Raw genomic sequence first — 16,829 nt, 5'->3', positions numbered from 1 at the left:
GTGGCTCGGGCTGGAGCGAAGGACTTGGCCCCGCCAGCAGCCAGGCCGTTTGGGAAGTCCCTCTTTGTCCCTCCTTGCACTAGGTTCCCACTTTCCGGGTCCTACCCGCCCTGCGGGCGACTGCCGTGTGACCTTGAACAAGTCTGTCCAAGAGCATGCTGTAGGCCATCTCCGACACAGGAAGACAAGAAGCAGAGATGAGTAATTAGGGCTGGAAAGGAAGAACTGAAACTGCCGTGATTATACCAAACACGGTTCTCTACAAAGGAACACCAAGAGACTATAGGGCCAGCGAATAGCTTATACTATGGAGCAAGGGAGGGAAGCCCAAGATCACATTCACAGTGGAGTCCACATGCGACCAGCAGAACATGGGACGCTTGGGAAAGGGTCATTCTCAACAATTGGGCTCCTACGAGGGAACGCGAGGTTTTAAGACCTTTGTGGTCAAGGTTACAGAACACTGGTGAAGGCGTTAACGGAATGGAATGGCCAGGCCGCCTCTTTGGTGGACAGGAAAAGTCGGTACAGCCATGGCAGTTCTCGCCCAAACCCTGAATGTCTCTTCACGCCCCCTCTGCTCATTTTCTAATAGGGTTTGTTTATGGCCATTGAGTTTTGAGAGTCCTTTATATATTTCAGGTACACATCCTTGGTCCCATGTGGTTGGCAAAGGTTTTTTCCCCTCTTCTGCAGCTTGTCTCTTCATGCTCTTTAACAGTTGTTCACAGGGCAAAAGCTTTTCGTTCTGAAAAGGCCGGGTTTCAGTTTCTCCTTTATGGATTGTGCTTGGTGTCAAGTCTAAGACCTCTGCCTAGCCCTAAATCCCAACAAATTTCTGCAGATTGACCCTTTTACACTTAAAGTCTGTGGCCCGTTTCAAGTTAACTGTTGGATGAGGTGTGAGATATAGGTTGGGGTTCAGGGCTGTGCCTGTGGATGTCCAGTCACTGAGCGTTTAAGGGCCCCTGTGGTAGGCTGGCTTCTAGGATGGCTCCAACAGTGCCCCTCCCAGGAGTCTACTCCATGTCACCCCCTCTCCTTGAGGGTGGGATGCCCAGTGGCTTGCTTCTAACCCAAGAAGTGACAGGCTGTTGGCTTCCAAAATCAGTTATAGAAGGCTGTAACATTCATCTTGGTGGCTCTGCTGAAGCCAACTGCCACATGGAGAAGCCCAGCTGGCGAGGAAGAGGGTGACCTCTGGCCAACAGCCTGCGAGGGACCGAGTCCTGCCAGCAGCCCCCCGAGTGAGCCTGGACATGCTCCTTCCCCAGGTGAGCTTTCAGGTAAGGCCCTGGCCCCTGCTGACCTCGTGACTGCAGTCCTGTGAGAATCTGGATGGAAGGACCCAACTCAGTCACAGAAACTGAGATATTAAATCTCTCTTGCGAGCCACTAGGTTTGGGGAAATTTGTTATGCAGCAAGATAACTTCTACAGCCTTGTTCCGCCTACCTGTGTCACTTCTGCCCCAGGGGGGAAGAGACTCCTGGGAAACTCAAATTCTGCATTTTCCCTAGAGCACAGCAAGTGCACTGATGGTCATGACACCTAAAAACCCCTCCCTAAATTGCATTCGAGGCTTTTGGGGGACACGCCACGTGACTTCATGTGGCTTGGTGCTCACATGGGCAAGAAGTATGCGCTGGAGGTTCCAGGACCCAACAAAGTCTAGGCCTCCCTGAAGCCACGAGGACTGCTCTGTAGTGGACCTCCCTCTTCCTAAGTGCCTGAGTGATTAATCTTGCCTGAAGATCACCCTTTATGTGCCTACTGACAATGTGCAGGCTTTGTGGAGGCACTGAAGGTGGCCCTCTGCAACTGTAACAGAGCTGGGCTGCATGGCAGGTCTGTATCCTCAACCCACACAGAGCGCCTGATGTCCTGGCAGGCAGCACACTCCAGGGTTCTGCACCGTTGGTGCCATGGTGGGGACACTAACCTCAAAGCCCCTAGTGTCCAGGGACACTAACCTCGAAGCCCCTAGTGTCCATATCTGGAACCTTTGCTTCTTACACAACTACATTTTCCACCAAAAAATAAAGATAAAAATAAAAGCATGTGGCCCTGGACAGTTGGTTCAGTGGTAGAGCATCGGCCTGGCGTGCAGAAGTCCCAGGTTCGATTCCCAGCCAGGGCACACAGGAGAAGTGCCCATTTGCTTCTCCACCCCTCCCCCTCTCCTTCCTCTCTGTCTCTCTCTTCCCCGTCTGCAGCCGAGGCTCCATTGGAGCAAAGATGGCCCGGGCGCTGGGGATGGCTCCTTGGCCTCTGCCCCAGGCGCTAGAGTGGCTCTGGTCGCAACAGAGCGACGCCCAGGAGGGGCAGAGCATCGCCCCCTGGTGGGCAGAGCATAGCCCCTGGTGGGTGTGCCGGGTGGATCCCGATTGGGCACATGTGGGAGTCTGTCTGACTTTCTCTCCCGTTTCCAGCTTCAGAAAAATACAAAATAATAATAAAATAAAAGCATGTAATGGTTCACATCATTTTAAGTTAAAGCTATGGATTGGACCCGACCAGTGGTGGTGCAGCAGGTAAAGCATCACACAACTACACGCATCTTTGAAATGGGAGTTTTACAAAGTGGCTTAGCCTGCACGTGAAAAAGCCAACAAAACAGCAATGACAAAAAATATACATATAACCCCGCCTGACCAGGCGGTGGTACAGTGGATAGAGCGTCGAACTGGGATGGACCAGGTTCGAGACCTCGAGGTTGCCAGCTTGAGTGCAGGCTCATCTGGTTTGAGCAAAAGCTCACCAGCTTGGACCCAAGGTCTCTGGCAAGGCGTTACTCGATCTGCTGAAGGCCCATGGTCAAGGCACATATGAGAAAGCAATCAATGAACTAAGGTGTCGCAATGAAAAGCTGATGATTGATGCTTCTTGTCTCTCTCCGTTCCTGTCTGTCCCTATCTGTCCCTCTCTCTGACTCTCTGTGGGGGAAAAAAAAATATATATATATATATATGTATGTATGTATATATATATATGTATATATATATGTATGTATAAAAAAATCCCAAAACACACACCCTTCAAGATTTTTTAAGATTTTATTTGTTCAGCCTGACCAGGCGGCGCAGTGGGCAGTGGATAGAGCATCGGACTGGGACGCAGAGGACCCAGGTTCGAAACCCCAAGATCGCCAGCTTGAGCGAGGGCTCATCAGCTTGAGCAAAAGGTCACTCAGACTGCTGTAGCCCCCCACTCAAGGCACATCTGAGAAAACAATCAATGAACTAAGGTGCCGCAACAAAGAATTGATGCTTCTCATCTCTCCCCCTTCCTGTCTGTCCCTCTCTGTCTCTGTCACAAAAAAAAAAAGATTTCTTCATTTTAGAGAGAAAGAGAAGAGGGGGAGCAGCTGGAAGCATCAACTCCCAGCATCAACTTGACCAGGCAAGCCCAGGGTTTCAAACTAGTGACCTCAGCATTCTAGATTGACGCTTTATCCACTGCACCACCACAGGCCAGGCCCCCTCAAGATTCTTAAACGTAAAATTAATGTGCAGCCTAATGATCCCAAGTCCCACTCCTCCTCATCCCCATCATATGCACAAAACCAACCCTGGTTCAGAGAAGACAACTCACATGTTTATTCCCAAGGCACTCGCAGTTGGTCAAGTATGGTCATGTGCCTTTGCCCAGCAGGCCTTTCAGATTTGTCTACTTGGGGCCGGAGGGGAACCCTTTGAATTCTACATCCACTGGAAGAACCACCCACGTGGGCCCAGAAAGCCGGAGTGCAGCTTCCAGGCTCAGGCAGAGGCTGCTGACTCGCTCACCCCGGCAGCTCAGCAACTCCGTCCTACCCGACAGACGGGGGAATGAGCGACCTGCTGGCGGAGTTGCTGAGAAGAGCACCTGCAGGACAGGATCCTTGGTGGCCCAGCAAGGAACAAGAATGGCCTCAAAATACACGAGGCAGAGTCAGTGGGGGGATGTAGGATGACAACCCTGATAAGCTGACCACGTCCAGCTATACACGGAAGATAGGAAAATGAACCACCAGGGGGACCGAGATAGCAATCAGCCTGGAGTCGTGAAGAATTAATCATACTGGACAAACTCAATTCAGTTCTGACACTTCCTGGTCCCGTGGACAAGAGTCAAGAATAAAGGCAACTCAATCCCAGCTTCCCGGTTATTTGCAGTGCATACAGAAAATACTAGATCGTGTTCACATTACAAGACAAGCTCAAAAGCCTCAAGACTGATTTCCTTGGGGGCTTAAGAGAAGTCCAAGAATTTAAATGTGAAGCAAAAGCTCATAGCCAGGGCAGATTCTTCTAGAACCAGTTAGAGACCATATCCCCGCTCAAGACCATCCGGGCTGCCCAGCCCACTCAGAAGAAAGCCCAAGTCCCAATGCAGCCCCCAACCCTGACCTCCCCTCACTCACCTGCTCCCGCCAGCCCAGCCTCCTCGCCCTCGTGTAAGGTGCCGCGTCCACCCCCTGCCACAGGTCAGCTAGTCCTCCCCAGGCCTCCGCGCCTCACCCTCCTCCAGCATCGGCCCCAAACCCAGAACTGTCTCCGCAGCCAGCCTGTCTGGAAAAGTCATAAATCAGGTAAAGGCTCTTTATTTCTTCAATCTCATTCCATACAAAAGCAATAAAAACTTAACAGTCTTAACAAGTTTACAATCAAATGTTAGAACAGAAAATCTGTATACATTGTCATTTACAGCAATTTTACATGGTAAATTAACTGTGTAAAAAAATGTTCTTTCTACATCCCCTTGCTGCTTTAACTCTTGGAGTATTACTGGTAGAAGGCCTACCTCGCGCTATGTACAAGTACCCAATTAAGACTGCGTAACTTACATAAAACCTATTACTTCAATATCTGACTACTCAGTGCTCTGTGTGCAGGAAAAAACCACCTTGACATATTGATGAAAGGCCAAAAATTAAGACTCCATAAAGATATTAAAGGATCCGACTGTGAAAATCATCAGATACCAGTACGGAAAGCTAATGCCAAACTGGTCCCTGAACACAGCCAAACCCACACCAGCCAAGTAACAAGTGCAGCTCCACGTCTGAAACACTGGTGGAGACCAGCTAAAGTGTGCTTACAGGTGGACTTGGGCGGCAGGGACTAAGCAATGAAGTCTGTTGTGAGATTGCTTCAAGTTTGATTTTCATTGGATTAAGTTGCTTTTACAATTTAAAACATGCAAAATACACTCACTATACACAAAACTGTTTAAGAAATAAGGCAAGGATTACAATTCACCATGAGATAATACACTACTAACAGGAGCCACCGTGACAAACACAGGACGCATGCTTGGCTGGCCTCCACCTGCCAGGAAGAGCAACTGGCCACCTGCGGCTTCCACGTGGCACAGTCAGCTCATGGCTGGGAAGTCTTTCAAGGGTTCAGTCAGACAAGCTTCCAGGTCAAACTCATCCTCCACTCGGCAGTCCACGTGTCTGACTTTGGTGGGTGTGCCAGAGTACATATCCTAGAAAACAGAAGCGTGGGTCTCAGCTAGCCCCCCCAGAAGACTCGGAACTAGTGGAGCTAACCCCACTGAGAGTAAGTGCCTCAGTGCCACTGCCTACAGCCACAGCACGCCAGGCCTGCAACCAGTCATCACTGGCAAAGACCTTCAACGCTGGAGCACAGGAAGGGAATTCAAAACAGCAGCTAATTAAGAGTCACAGATGACATCAAACTGTTTTAGCTGGATGTGTCCCACTCCTCCCCACTAATCACCTCCCCCCATTTAGAAAACAACTGACCCTTTCAGGCCTCCAGTCCCAGCCACTCAACTTGACCGGGAGAAACAGGAGCTGCCCTGTGGACCAGAAACCTGCCGTACCCCGCCTCGTGAAGCCCTCGTACCAGACAGCCGAGCACCTGCTCCCCGGGGGAGGAGCCGCCTCAGCTTCAGCCACGGGGGCTGCGGACAGCCTCTTCCCAAGCCCGCCTCACCTTAAAAGCGGAGGCCACTTCCAACACCCCACACCTTGTGGGCATCACGTGCGAGAATGAACACACTACATACAGGGCGCTTTACGAAACAGTTCAAGTGGGCACGCTTTTCGTACCCACAGAGAAGGCTAAGGGGCTGGACGGCACTGAGCAGCCGCTCCCAGGACAGAGGTCAGTGTTCACTTCCATATACTTCTGGTTACTTTAATGAGCAGGTTTTGCTTTTTTCATTTAAAAAGTTCAATTGAAAGGTCACACATTGAAATAAATTAAAATTTTTAGTTTACAACTTAGGAAGTTTACACCAGTTGAAGCCCAATGTTTATACCAACTATAACCAAAATTTAAAATGAATGTTTAAAAAAAAAGTCAGTGTCGTGGGGGAAGGGCAGAGATATTTCAAGGTAAAGGAAATCTGCCTGACCAGACAGTGGCGCAGTAGATAAGAGCGTCGGACTGGGATGCAGAGGACCCAGGTTCAAGACCCCGAGGTCGCCAGCTTGAGCACGGGCTCATCTGGTTTGAGCAAAGCTCACCAGCTTGGACCCAAGGTCGCTGGTTTGAGCAAGGGGTTACTCAGTCTGCTGAAGGCCCACGGTCAAGGCACATATGAGAAAGCAATCAATGAACTACTAAGGCAGGGGTCGGGACCCTGTGGCTCTTTTGATGGCTGCATCTGGCTCACAGACAAATCTTTAATAAAAAAAATAATAACATTAAAAATATAAAACATTCTCATGTATTACAATCCATTCATTTCCTACTGCTCATGTTCATGGTTGCGGGCGGCTGGAGCCAATCACAGCTGTCCTTCAGGACAACACCAAATTTTTATTGGATAATGCGTAACGTACACGGGTCGTTGTATGGCTCTCACAGAATTACATTTTAAAATATGTGGCGTTTATGGCTCTCTCAGCCAAAATGGTTCCCAACCCCTGAACTAAGGTGTCACAATGAAAAACTAATGATTGATGCGTCTCATCTCTCTCCGTTCCTGTCTGTCTATCTATCCCTCTCTCTGACTCTCTCTGTCTCTAAAAAAAAGGAAAAAAAAAAAGATAAAGGAAATTTAACCATGGCAACTTAAGCCTATAACCCTTGATTAAATTGAGTCAAGAAAGAAACGATAATATTGGGACAACTGAGAACCCTGACTACGAGCTGTTTGCAGACAGTCCTGTGAACAGCACCGTGGAGGCGTCCAGGGGACAGTCCCGTGAGCAGCACCGTGGAGGCGTCCAGGGGACAGTCCCGTGAACAGCACCGTGGAGGCGTCCAGGGGACAGTCCCGTGAACAGCACCGTGGAGGCGTCCAGGGGACAGTCCCGTGAGCAGCACCGTGGAGGCGTCCAGGGGACAGTCCCGTGAGCAGCACCGTGGAGGCGTCCAGGGGACAGTCCCGTGAACAGCACCGTGGAGGCGTCCAGGGGACAGTCCCGTGAACAGCACCGTGGAGGCGTCCAGGGGACAGTCCCGTGAACAGCACCGTGGAGGCGTCCAGGGGACAGTCCCGTGAACAGCACCGTGGAGGCGTCCAGGGGACAGTCCCGTGAGCAGCACCGTGGAGGCGTCCAGGGGACAGTCCCGTGAGCAGCACCGTGGAGGCGTCCAGGGGACAGTCCCGTGAGCAGCACCGTGGAGGCGTCCAGGGGACAGTCCCGTGAGCAGCACCGTGGAGGCGTCCAGGGGACAGTCCCGTGAACAGCACCGTGGAGGCGTCCAGGGGACAGTCCCGTGACCAGCACCGTGGAGGCGTCAAGGCCACTACCTAGGAGCGCCATCAAATCATTCTGATGGGTACCACAAAGGGAGGGGTAAGAGCCCCTTTCTCACAAGCATCAGAATCATACTTCGCTGAAACTACAGCTTATAAAGGGGAACATACCATCAACATGTGACCCAGACACCCATGCTGAGACACAACCAAGGGAAGGTACTCACGAGGTTGTTATCCTGAGAGCTCGCCTGGGACTCAGAGCTGCTTTCTGCAGACTCCGTCTCCATTTCCCCGAGGTCTACGGGATGTCTGTGGAATCAAACAGGCACGAGTCACCACCTAACAAAGCCAGGAGACCTGTGATACAGAAAAGTTCTCCCTATCTGTTCGCTAAAGACAAACCTCATGACACCATGCTGCCCCTCGAGAACCACTTTCAGGGACTGCCACGGGCCGCATCACCACTGCACGGCTGGCAGGCAGTCCACAGCTCAGAGCACCGGTCTGCCCAACCCCAACCACAGCGGAGAGATGTACACCCACAAGCAACTTGAAGTAGAAGCACCAATAATTAGATCAATCTGGGGCATAGCAGAATGAACACCATGGCAGACCAGACGACACCTCGTCACTAATTCTCCAAACTTTCTACTCAGAGAGAGAATGGGACAATACTGTCACAATAGAAAAATCTCAGTATGACACCTGTGAGGCTAAACTGTAAAGCCATGTTAGACTTCGTTTCAAACATGACAGTTTAATCAATTTCCAAGCACAAAGTCAAGAAACCTCACAGCAGGAGGCAAGTGTAAGACCATCCTCTCCACCTCCCTGGTCAACTGGCACCCTGACCCATGGCAAACACTCAAGTCTGAGCTCTTTCTGACTTGGCACAAATTTAAACCCAGCAGGGAAAAGGTAAAAACTTTTCTTAGTTATAAAAAAACCCTATTTTCATAGTTCAAAATAAATTCCTCAAATCATTTTTAGAATGTTTATCTTAAAAATAAATAAACAGGCCCTGGCCAGTTGGCTCAGTGGTAGAGCATTAGCCCAGTGTGTGGAAGTCCCAGGGTTCAATTCCCAGCCAGGGCACACAGGAGAAGCACCCATCTGCTTCTCCACCCCTCCCCTCTCCTTTCTTTGTCTCTCTCTTCCCCTCCCGCAGCCAAGGCTCCACTGGAGCATAGTTGGCCTGGGCGCTGAGGACGGCTCCATGGCCTCCACCTCAGGTGCTAAAATGGCTCTGGTTGCAGCAGAGCAAAGGCCCCAGATGGGCAGAGCATCAACCCCTGGTGGGCATATCAGGTAGATCCCGGTCGGGTGCATGCAGGAGTCTGTCTGCCTCTCCGTTTCAGAAAAAAAATAAATAAATAAATATAAGGTCTACCGGAAAGTTCTGTCCGTTTTTGGAATAAAACAAAAAATTCTCTGACTTAATTCATGTAGCACCCATCTTGAATATTTCCACCCCAATCCTATCTTCCGAATATGGTCCGAAATGGTTTGCTGAGCTAAATTAAGCCTTTCTGCTATCTCCGATGTTGTCAGAAAAGGATCTTGCTCCAACACGGTCTTAACAACATTGTCATGTATCAAAGATGGTCGCCTAGAACGTGGCTTATTAGAAAGGTTGAAATCACCTGTTTCAAATATTTTGAACCATCTTCTGCATGTCCTATCAGAAACTGTACCTTCACCAAACACTTTAAATAAATTTCTACATGCTTCTGTAGCATTTCCTCCTTGTTGAAATTCGTAAAAATACAGTGGCATGAATGAACTTTATCAGTAGCCATGGGTATACTATTACTTCACACATAAGACTAACGTGAATCAACTTTGTTTTAGTTAATTTGCTACGTCAGTATGTATACATTAAGTGATAAAAATAGGCACACATGCGCCAAATAAACATGTGCTTACGTGTCGAAACTTGTAGTGATAGAAACGGACAGAACTTTTCAGTAGACCTTATAATAAACAAAAAATAAAACCCCACATATTTCTAGTTTTCTAAGCTCTATTTTTTTCTAGCTAATAAAAGTAAATCCAACCAAAGAAGCAGGCTCCTCCCCCAGCCCCCCAGGGCCTGCCCCCTGCTGTAGACACTTGTGCACACAGCACAATGCTATGGCAACTGGCTGCCATGCAAGCAACAGGCACTGTGTAGAAATAGGACAAGAAGGTAACAAGACATACATTTCTTGAATATCACATCCTTCTTCAGCTGGTGGGTCCCAAAAATGCAGGGCCACCTTCCAGAGTTTGATCTGCTGGTCCCATGAGCGACGGCTGTACTTCTTGAATTTGTTGGGGGTCTTGGGGTGAATGCCGGGCTGTCGAAGGTGCCTACCAGAGAGATTAAAATTATAGGTTGACTAACGTTCTACAAAACGAGCAAAGTAACCACTAAACAAAGCAGCCTCTTTGACTCTACTGTTCCTCTGCAATCTATGCTCCAAAACGTGCCTCTGAATCCCAGCCCTGCAGTGTAGGTGGTGTGCCGTCTAGAGCAGTACACTTGGGGACAGGTGACCTAGCTGGCTAGAAACACACACAAATTAAGTTTAATCAGACCGAACTGAGTGCAACAGGGTACGAGCTGGTGCTTGACTCCCGGACTCCACAGGTACGAAGCACTGAACGCTACCTAAGTTTGTCCGGATGTTTTCTATCGTGCAGGACTTGTATATGCTCTGCATGGCGCATTGTTTGAACAAGCCTACAAGTTCCAAAGATATCTAAGACAACCTCAATAGTACTTTCATCAATGGTGTAGGCTGGTAAGTGGCAATCGCCCTGAGCATAAGTGATTTTGACTAAAATCACTAGATCTGTAATCTTCATACGACAGCAGGTGGTTAACTCTCTTGCGGACCAAGAGCTAAAAAACACTGGTCTAAAGCGTGTCTGTGTGGGAGCAGGGAGCCAGAGCTGCCTATGCACACGGGCCGCTCACTGTGCTCCCAGGAAGACCTTTAACATGACCCTCACACTCTTCCCTTCGTGGACTTTACATCCACTGCTGTGAGTCCTGAGAAACAAGATGTTTACCAGACATTATAAATGGCAAACAAGTTACAGTTAAAATCTTCCCATTCTTGGTTTTTCTACCACCAGCCCCTTCCTTATTTACATAACCATCTGGGGGTCTCCGCGCCCCACGACGGCCTACCTCGGGACCTCTCTAATGTAGCGGTCATAGGCCAGGGTGTTCTTCCCATAGTTGATCTGCTTCTGTCTCCTCATCAGGACACTTTCGTCCGTCTCCAGGTCAGCTGGCACTGCAGACGGAGACGCCTTCGAGTCTCCACTGGAGACGGAAAGAAGGAAATTAACACCAAAACAAGCCTCGCAACCAAGATCACAGTGTAAGAGAATGTAGAAACACAATAACAAAGGAATCTATCCTTTGGACTTCAAATCATATGAACTCCAGTAGAGTCCAGAACCTCCTTGTATGAGAATCAAGTACATAATAGATACGATATTCCAAATTAGTGAAGAATGGTCTATTAGTAAATGCTACTGACACAACTGGCATCTCCTGGTCACAATCTTTTCCACGAACAAATTACAGGTCTATCCAACGAGGGAAGAAACAGCAGCACTCACCTTCCCAATGAGGGTTTCCTCTCTCTTCCAAAGTCATTTATGAGGAGTTTCCTTTTGTATCTGGGAACAAAGCAAGTGTTGCTGTTTAAAATAAAGTATAAAAAAAATAATGCCTAATGCTCTTAAGAGCAACACAGGAATCAAGCCTTCCCGAGGGAAGCGGTCTGAGTAAGTGGAGAGGGGTCAGAGCATATCATGTCTTTTATCATTTCGAACCTTTCTTCACTCCCTTTCTTTTATAAGATGTTATTTGCCAAGATCACATGAAGTGCGTAAAGCTGCCAGGTTCTGAGAGAAGACTACGGCCTCTGCAACAGGGAGCTTCTGGAGCCCAAAGAAACCCTAACAGTTTCAGATTAAGTAGCAAGAGCCACGCAACGCAGAAATTTACATACCCAAAACCCTGCAGTCTTAAAGAGAACACTAAGTTGAAATAAGAAGTTTTTATTTCTAACAGCACAAGGACACTACTGAGACCGTGTGCCTGCTGGACACTGCTTACCTTCTCTGATCTTGGAAAGAGGCTGACCCCCCCTCCCCCCCCCCCCCCGTTCCTCGCGGGCTGCACGGGCAGCTGCCGTTAGAGCAACTACAAACCTAGCTTTGCAGACGTCACCATGGGAGCGCAGTGCCATCTGACACTAAAACCATGAGCCACCTCAGCTATAAGCTCATGCAAGTGACTAAGAGAAGTCACCTACCGCTGTGTCTCCCCCACAGTGTGGACTTCTCGCCCCTCCCAGTCTGCTGCAGTCTGGACACCAGGAGCAGAGAACCATGATCTCCTGTGTACTCCAACAGCAGATGACAGAGCCTCCGTAAGAACTGAGAGCCTATCCCTCACACCATCTCCTTCGGGCTCCATTCTCCCCAGGACCCCAGCTGAGAAAGACAAGCTGCAGAACAACAAACCTATTTTCAAGTTCTCAGAGAGCTGGTGTGTGGTGTGCCCAGTCCCAGTGGTGCAGCAGTGAGCTGAGCTCTCCCAGTCCCCTCCCCCGGGATCAGCGGGCAGACTGCTCTCACCAACAGGCCCAATCGCCTGGGCATTACCAAAAGCAGCATTCCACCACAAAGGGTGTGAGCAAGAGTAGCCCAAACACAGCAGGCCTGTTTTGCAAAGTAGGACAATTTTCAGACAGGCTTGTGAGACAACAGAGGAACAAAGAGGGCTCCCCCTGCATAAGAGCTGCAGGTGGTCCGCAGTGAGGGGTGATGAGGGCCAGGGCACACAGGTGTACTGTAAGGTGTGTAGTCTTGGAGCTGAGCACAGAAACTGCAGAGACCGGGTCAAACCACCTGTTACAGCTGACAGACCAAGACGAGTCCTTCAGAACACCCAGTTCACTGTTGGGGTGGTCACTACCACCCCACACACACTCTCGTGTCCTCTTGAACGGCCAACCCCTTGTGCTGGTGCCTTTCCTGAGGACGCAGCTACCAGTGCCGGAGCCCTGCGTTGTGGGGCAAGCAGTCCCGCCCTGCCTCCCTGCTGACCCGAGGCCGGAGGTACTCATCAGAATGAAGAACCAGTGCACTGCGGGTTCCACACACTTCAGCTAACTATGAATGACACGCTTCAACTCAGTTCACTCAGCCAAGCTGGATGGCATGTATCAAAGGGGAGAAAGACCCCCAACTAATTGGTGATAATGTCACTGAGGGAGATGAGCAGTGGTCAGGAGGCATCACCTGAATCACCATGAGTCCAGGAAGAAGACAGGACCTGGACTTTAGAAGAACCTGGATATACCAACAACTTGGGGTACAACTGCAAGGGGTTCAGACTATTAGGGATACCTCCCAGGGCTCTGGGATTCCCGTGCTGTTACCTGAGCCAGGTGTGAGTCAAGAGTGCCTCCCTGTCCACAGAGAAAACCTCCATGTGCCTACAGGGCTGTGACACCCAGTGGGGTTGGCTGGGGCACATCCTGGTAATCTTCTACAATCCAGCCGAGGTCCAGAGGGACTGCACCAAGACAGGGGTCCTCAAACCTCCGTGAGCAGAATCATCCAGAGGCCACGCCCAGAGTCTCCCTTCCAGTGGGGGGGGGGGGGGCTGAGAAGCTACATTTCTACCAAGTTGCCAGGATCTGCTGCTGTTGCTGGCATGGGGGCCAGACTTTTGAGAACCACCACTCTAACACATACCTCACTTTAATTTATAACTTAAAATACCACACACACACACACACACACACGCACGCACACACGCACGCACACACGCCACCAATGGAAACATTTCACAGTGGTCTGAACTGTACCTGGCGATCTCCCGGCTCACTCGGGTCCTCATCTCGTCCTCCTCCACGGCACTGGCCCAGTCTGAACATCTGGAGCGGGGTTTCGGGCCTTCGGGAGTGGTGAAGCTGCAGGTAAGTGGGAACGCACCGTGAACTGTGGCACACTTCCAGTTTCCTTTCAGATCAGACTCCAGCAACGGCCAGAGGATGGGGCGCACCAAGGGAAGGGGCTCCAGGGAACCTCCAGCTTACTGCACTCGGGCAACCTGCTCAACGTCTCTCTGGGCTTCGCTCATTAAGCCTTTCCCGTGCGCACATGGTGTGCCAGCTTTGGCCAAATCCTGAGGACAGAGTCCTCCGGCTGTGGAAGGGCAGGCCCAGCCAGCAAGGCGTCCACTGAGAAGGGTGCCTGAACTAACCCAACTACTTCTTTCACTTGCAAAATGAGAAGCTAATTTCTTTCAGGACCTTAGAAGATTTCAGATAATGTATTTAACACTAAGCAGAGTGACCAGCACCGCCAAATTTCCCAGTAGTGGTTACTATTTACTTTTAGATGCAATTAATAATTCACAACACATCGCATCATAATTAAAATAGGGGGCAGAGGATAAGAACGGACATTTGCGTCCTTACTGCACTAGGACTTGGGACTACTGGGAAAGGTACCCCCCTAAGCTAGTTGGGTTCAGCGGAATCGAGGGGCTCAGTTCTATCTAGAACTCAAGGAACTCTTCAGTCAAGATTAGGCCATTTCAAAGCCTAAGGCTCGACGCCAACAATTCTGGCAGAATTGCTGGTCTTCATAGATTAGAAGTACATTTACATCTTTACAGTTCCTCAGTTTTCTATTGGCCCCACTGGTGTAGCAAAACTAGGCTAACATCAAGGCAGTGACAAGCAACCTTGGATGTTCTACATGCCAACCAATGACAGGCTTTGAAAATGCAAACAAATCATTAACACTTTCATGTAATTATCATTTCTTCCTGTAGTTACTCCACAGAGAAACTCAACTTGCATTTCTACAAGGAAGTTTCCAGAGTCTAAAAATGGTTGGCAGGGTGTGAAATCAAATTAATAAACCAAAAGTTAAACTAGCCTGACCTGTGGTGGCGCAGTGGATGGAGCGCGGACCTGGACTGCTGAGGTCGCCAGGTCAAAACCCTGGGTTTGACTGGTCAAGGCACAAACAAGAAGCAAGTACTACAGGTTGATGCTTCCTGCCCCACTACTCTAAAATCAACATATTTTTTTTTAAAAGAGAAAAAAAAAGTTAAAAAAAAAAAAAAAGCTAGACTGACTCAGTAACTGTCACAGATACAGAGAAGTGCAAGTTTGTCCACGAATGGACACCAACACCCCCACTAGCCTTTCATGCGCTTCAATTCAGGTCTGGGTCTCCCGGCCAGACTCGTGAACCTTTCCACGGTGCTCACCAACGCCCCCGTGCACCTCCTACTTGGTAGTACAACAAAGAATTCCTTTCTTCCCTGGAACGCTAGGCAGGTCTCATTCATCCACCTGTCCTATCCTGGGACAAAGGACTTTTGGGGCAAGAGCCTGATTGGACAGTAAAGCCTGCGCTCTACACTGAGCTAACTGCCCTCCGGAGGAACCACTTCTGTACCCGTGAGGACGTGGAGTCGGTCCACTCCCCAGGAGCCCGCATGCAGTCCCACCGGGGATGGCAGGAGAAGAGCGGTATGCAGAGCAGACGGCTGGCGACAGGGCCTAGGACAGGAGCGTGCCTCCCACGTTGGGGAAGAAGCCCGTGAGCCAGACAGGGGAGACACAACCCTTTTGCCTCCATCTAAGTGGGAGCCCATGGAAGGTCTGAGCTTCAGAGCTTCCTCTCAACAGCCACTTCCGGTCACCCTGTCTTTCCCAGTCCCAAGCTCCAGAGCCCCTCCTGCTCACACCTCTTCCCAGCCCTGAAAACCGCCTGCCCGCGCCCCTGCCTCACCTGGGTGCCTAAGGCGTGGCCCCCCAACCCCAACCCGCGAGCTTCCCAACACCTTCCCGCCCACCTGGAGGCCGAGACTGACGCTGCCTCCCCCACCGCGGCCAGATGCGCCCCCATCCTCCCTCTCTATCTCGGGACAGGACTGAGGCCTTCAGCCTCGACGCCCCGGGTCACCCTGGGCGTCTCTCTGCACCCCGCAGCCCCTCCGCGGCCTTGCGCGCCCGGCCTCAGGTCCGCCCCGAGCCCTTTCCTCCCAGCGTCCCGGCACCCGGACCGCCCGGGAGCCGCCCCAAGTTCACCCCGTCCCCGCACACAGGCCTCCCCGCCCCGGGGCCGGCTCCGAGCAGCTAGCCGCCTTCACCCCGCCCGGCCCGGCGGGGCTCTGTCCCTCCTGAGCACCACCGCATCGGGCGCAGGCACGACAGACGCGGACCCCGGGGGTGCCGGGCTCCCGCCAGCGAGCCGCCGGGCTGGAACCCACGCCGACGCCGCAGAGGGCCCGGAGGAGAAGGAACCTGGGGACGGTGGGCGAGACCGGGACTCAGGCCGTCAGGACGCGCGCCCGGGCGGCCGCCGCGGGGGCTCCGACACCCCTAAGCTGCGGGGTAGCCTCTGCGCCGCGCCGGAGCGCACTGGGGGGCCGACTGCGGGGACGTCCCCCGCGAAGCCTCCCGGGCCGAGCGCGCGCGGGGCCCACCTGTCGGGTCTGCGGTCGCCTGTCGGGTTCGCGGGGCCTTCGGCGTCCTCCGCCGTCCGGCGCTGGCCGTCGGCTCTGCGCTTGCGCCCGAGGTTCCATCTCGCGGGGGGCGGCGGGCTGCGGGCGAGAGGCCGCGTCAGGGCGAGCAAGGCGGGCGGGACCCCCTCCGCCGGCCCGCCCGCCTGCGGCCCGGCCTCACCTGGCGTCGCGGTCGCGGCGGCTCCGGAACCGGGGCGGGCTTCGCGGGCTGCAGGCCATGGCGGGACAGCGGCTGCCAGCGCGTCCTCCCCCGCAGCGCGGACAGACTGCGCGCCCCGCCCCCAACCGCCTTTATGTGCCCGGCCCGGCCCCGCCCCGCGCCCGGCCGGGCGAGACCATCGGGCCCGCGCGGGGGAGCCGGCTCGGACGCGCGCTGCGCAGGCGGCCTAGGACCGCGGGAGACGCTGCCGGCCGCCGGCGGGCGGACGCCGTGGTGCTGACCGAGCCTGCGCCCCAGAAGAGCTCACCCCCCGGAGTGGAAGCGCCTGGGGCCCTCGGCTGCTAATTGGACGCGCCTTCGCGGGCGCCGTAGGGGCGCTGGCGGGAGATTTCGGCCGCGCGCGGCTCGGCGCTCCCATTGGCCCCGAGCTGGGCGGGGG

At 52.2% G+C, this 16,829-nt stretch overlaps 1 protein-coding gene across 1 annotated transcript; it reads right to left on the bottom strand.

Annotated features, from left to right (window-relative positions):
* Nucleotides 1-4,568: 4,568 nt before the first annotated feature.
* SLBP (stem-loop histone mRNA binding protein) lies at nt 4,569-16,549 on the bottom strand. Its single transcript, XM_066281264.1, has 8 exons — nt 16,391-16,549; nt 16,192-16,308; nt 13,550-13,654; nt 11,286-11,345; nt 10,846-10,983; nt 9,870-10,019; nt 7,892-7,976; nt 4,569-5,474 (listed from the first exon to the last, which is right to left on the bottom strand). Exons 1-8 carry the CDS (start codon nt 16,447-16,449, stop codon nt 5,358-5,360), a joined length of 831 nt encoding a protein of 276 aa, XP_066137361.1. The 5' UTR covers nt 16,450-16,549; the 3' UTR covers nt 4,569-5,357.
* Between the last annotated feature and the right edge of the window lie 280 nt (nt 16,550-16,829).

Source organism: Saccopteryx bilineata, chromosome 5, assembly GCF_036850765.1.
Source record: "Saccopteryx bilineata isolate mSacBil1 chromosome 5, mSacBil1_pri_phased_curated, whole genome shotgun sequence".
Lineage (NCBI taxonomy): Eukaryota > Metazoa > Chordata > Mammalia > Chiroptera > Emballonuridae > Saccopteryx > Saccopteryx bilineata.
The sequence above is the reverse complement of the archived record's forward strand: the minus strand, read 5'-3'. Positions and strand labels throughout refer to the sequence as shown.

Coding starts and splice junctions, on each gene's coding strand:
- SLBP (XM_066281264.1), bottom strand. CDS start 16,449: ATGGCCTGCAGCCCGCGAAGCCCGCCCCGGTTCCGGAGCCGCCGCGAC. Junction 13,655..16,191: donor GGCGACCGCAGACCCGACAG/GTGGGCCCCGCG, acceptor ACTTACCTGCAG/CTTCACCACTCCCGAAGGCC. Junction 5,475..7,891: donor GCTCTCAGGATAACAACCTC/GTGAGTACCTTC, acceptor TCTGTTTTCTAG/GATATGTACTCTGGCACACC.